Source organism: Haplochromis burtoni, unplaced genomic scaffold (assembly GCF_018398535.1).
Source record: "Haplochromis burtoni strain Fernald_Lab_line unplaced genomic scaffold, NCSU_Asbu1 Contig_159, whole genome shotgun sequence".
NCBI classification, from domain to species: domain Eukaryota; kingdom Metazoa; phylum Chordata; class Actinopteri; order Cichliformes; family Cichlidae; genus Haplochromis; species Haplochromis burtoni.
In genome coordinates this window covers 664,659-667,894 of record NW_024582520.1, presented here as the reverse complement: position 1 = coordinate 667,894, position 3,236 = coordinate 664,659, and the positions used below count along the sequence as shown (strand labels likewise).

The window sequence follows — 3,236 nt, the reverse complement described above, 5'->3', positions numbered from 1 at the left end:
GATGTTGCTGTGATGCTGTCACAGCCTGTGGATGCAGCTAACATGCTCACATCAAAGACAGGATGGTGATGTAGTCACCTGGTACTGGTTACTGATCCACCCTCGCTGCAGTAGCTCGTTAGCTAATGACAGAACTGCAGCCAGAAAAACTTTTTGAAAATAAAAGCTGAAAGGTGTTTTTTATGTTGTTGTGTCATTATTGTGAAAACTCAACATCACAGTGATTTAGTGGTTTTGATGATGGTTCATAAATGATGGCACACTGCTGCCCCTGTATAAACTGACTGTCTTTGCTTGGTGTCGGGTCGAGTTTGTCATCACACAGCGCTGACGCAGATGCAGAGTCCAGGAAGCAGTGAACAGCGCCGTCTTCTCCCTCCTTTTAGTCTTGTCGTTTTGTTTTTTCTTGTTTTTCCTGCTTTAAAGTGAGTCCTGCTGTTCCTCCATCGACGGTCCAAACCAGGTCAAAGTGCTTTTCATCAGCGTTTCTTCTTCTTCGGTATCTCTGCAGCTCTTCCACGTGGCATACGTGCTGATCAAATTCGCCAACTCTCCGCGGCCTGACCTCTGGGTTCTGGAGAGATCCGTGGACTTCGGGCAGACCTACCAGCCGTGGCAGTACTTCGCCTGTGAGTAACAGCACACGCTTGCATGCAAGTTCACCTGTACGACCCCGACAGCCGAGGACCGAACTCTGTCAGATTCCAGCGTCCTGACCTCCTGTGGGTCACCCTAACTCTTCTTCTAACCTCAGTTAAACAGCAGCCCGGGGGCCGGGGGGAGGGGCATTACATCACAGGCCTGCCAGCTGATTGGCTGTTCAGGTGAGCTGGAGGGGAATTCCAGGACTGTTGCCAGCAGGTCGCAGCGTGATGTTTAACTAGCAGATGTGTGCCTCATTCAGACTCACACCAGGTGTCTGAGGTGGTGGCAGATAAATGAAAAGGTGACGGCTTAATGCAGGTGTTCATGTTCAATGTGGTTAGCTTGACTTTTAATTTGAAAGAATGCTGCAGAATAATCTCCGCACCTCTGTTTTCTCTCTTCTACCAGGGTCTGTGCTGGTACTGGTGCAGTAACTGGTGCTGGTGCTAAGATCAGCCTATAGTTCAGAAGCTCTGAGAAGCGGACATTACATAGGATTACTCGCAGTATTTCAGGGTATTTCCATGTAGAATTTAGGGCTGTATCCACCAGTCACTGGTGAATTTCTTGCCTTAGCTCCTCCCACATTTGCTGACATCACTGCATCCTGCTATGGGCCCAGCCACAGTGTGATGCTGTGCTTTTCTGAGCTTTTTGAGGATGGTCACCTGTAGTTTCTGTTGACAACATGTGGAAACAGCTGAACGGTGTTCACTAACATGACTCCAGCTGTGGTGTTAGGATTTGAGAGCAGCTGCTTAGAGATGCTCCAATCATCAACTGAAGTGGATCCTGAGGACGCCTCACACTTTTCTGTTTTCTTGTGTGTGTGTGTGTGTGTGTGTCTGTGTGTGTGTGTGTGTGTGTGTAGCCTCCAAGAGAGACTGCATCGAGCGTTTTGGACAGAGCACCATTGAGAGGATCAGCCACGATGATGACATCGTCTGCACCACCGAGTATTCACGCATCGTGCCGCTGGAGAATGGAGAGGTGAGACATTCACGTGATCAGATTACAACGACTCTGTAACGAGATCAGTTTAAAGATAGCTGGGAGAAAGATGAGTGAGGAGCACATAGAAATCTATCAGCCAAAGGAACGAGCGAGTGGTCCAAATGGATAAAGAATGCTCAGAAAGTGAGAAAAAAGCAGACAGTGACTAAAGGTTGAAATTCTGAGCTGTTAGCTAACATCAGTTCAAGGAATTGGTCAGCTGACCCGAGGAACGATCAGCTGCCAGGTGTTTGCAGGTTTCGTGTCTTTGTCCTCAGATCGTCGTGTCTTTGGTGAACGGCCGTCCCGGGGCGATGAACTTTTCGTACTCGCCAGTACTGAGGGAGTTCACCAAGGCCACAAACATCAGGCTCCGCTTCCTGAGAACCAACACGCTGCTGGGTCACCTGATGGGCAAGGCGCTCCGCGACCCCACCGTCACCCGCAGGGTAAGGCACTGCAGCAAACCAATCATCAGTCAGCACGCAGTGACGTCATAGTTTGCTGATTTGCTGCTGTTGGGTGTTTACTGCTACATGTTGCGTTTTCTGGACTGATCACGACAAACAGTAAAGATGAGCTCATGCTCCTCAAGTCTGTTAAATGAATCCTACAAGGCTGTAAGATGGATGCATGGATGGATGGTTGGATGGTTGGATGCATGGATGAAGGCATGGATGGATAGATGGATGGATGCATGGATGGATGGATGGATGGATGGTTGGATGCATGGATGGATGGATGGATGGTTGGATGCATGGATGGATGGATGGATGGTTGGATGCATGGATGGATGGATGGATGGATGGATGGATGGATGGATGGATGGATGGTTGGATGGATGGATGGATGGATGGATGGTTGGATGGATGGATGGATGGATGGATGGATGGTTGGATGCATGGATGAAGGCATGGATGGATGGATGGATGGATGCATGGATGGATGGATGGATGGATGGTTGGATGCATGGATGGATGGATGGATGGTTGGATGCATGGATGAAGGCATGGATGGTTGGTTGGATGGATGCATGGATGGATGGATGGATGGTTGGATGCATGGATGAAGGCATGGATGGATGGTTGGTTGGATGGATGCATGGATGTTTGGATGGATGGTTGGATGCATGGATGGAGGCATGGATGGATGCATGGCTGGATGGTTGGAGACATGGATGGATGGTTGGATGGATGGATGGATGTGATATGCCTTCACAACAAGAGACGTCGTCAACATCTGGACGTTTAGGAAAGCGATGCAGAGAACTTGGTGTCAAATTGTGATGAAGAGTCAGTGTGTGAGTTGTCCCAGCATGAGTGTTGTTGTTCTTTGAAGTGACTGTAGGCAGCAGAGAACCCTGAAGCTGCCAGCAGTGTTTTTGAGTCAGCTCCTGCTGTGATCTGTGTTCTAGTATTACTACAGCATCAAAGACATCAGTATTGGAGGACGCTGTGTGTGCAACGGGCATGCTGAGGCCTGCAACGCCAAAGACCCCAGCAACCCCTACAAGTAAGATTTAACTCACTCACACACACACACACACACACACACACACACACACACACACACACACACACACACACACACACACACAC

At 49.1% G+C, this 3,236-nt stretch overlaps 1 protein-coding gene across 1 annotated transcript in view; it reads left to right on the top strand.

Moving 5' to 3' along the window:
- The window catches only part of lama5 (laminin, alpha 5), a gene marked incomplete in the record, with an annotated part of 92,041 nt that overhangs the window by 30,735 nt on the left and 58,070 nt on the right, over positions 1-3,236 (top strand). Inside the window, 4 exon segments of the mRNA XM_042225104.1 lie at positions 512-629; positions 1,517-1,635; positions 1,917-2,087; positions 3,053-3,150. Of these exon segments, the coding sequence (XP_042081038.1) occupies positions 512-629; positions 1,517-1,635; positions 1,917-2,087; positions 3,053-3,150 (506 nt within the window).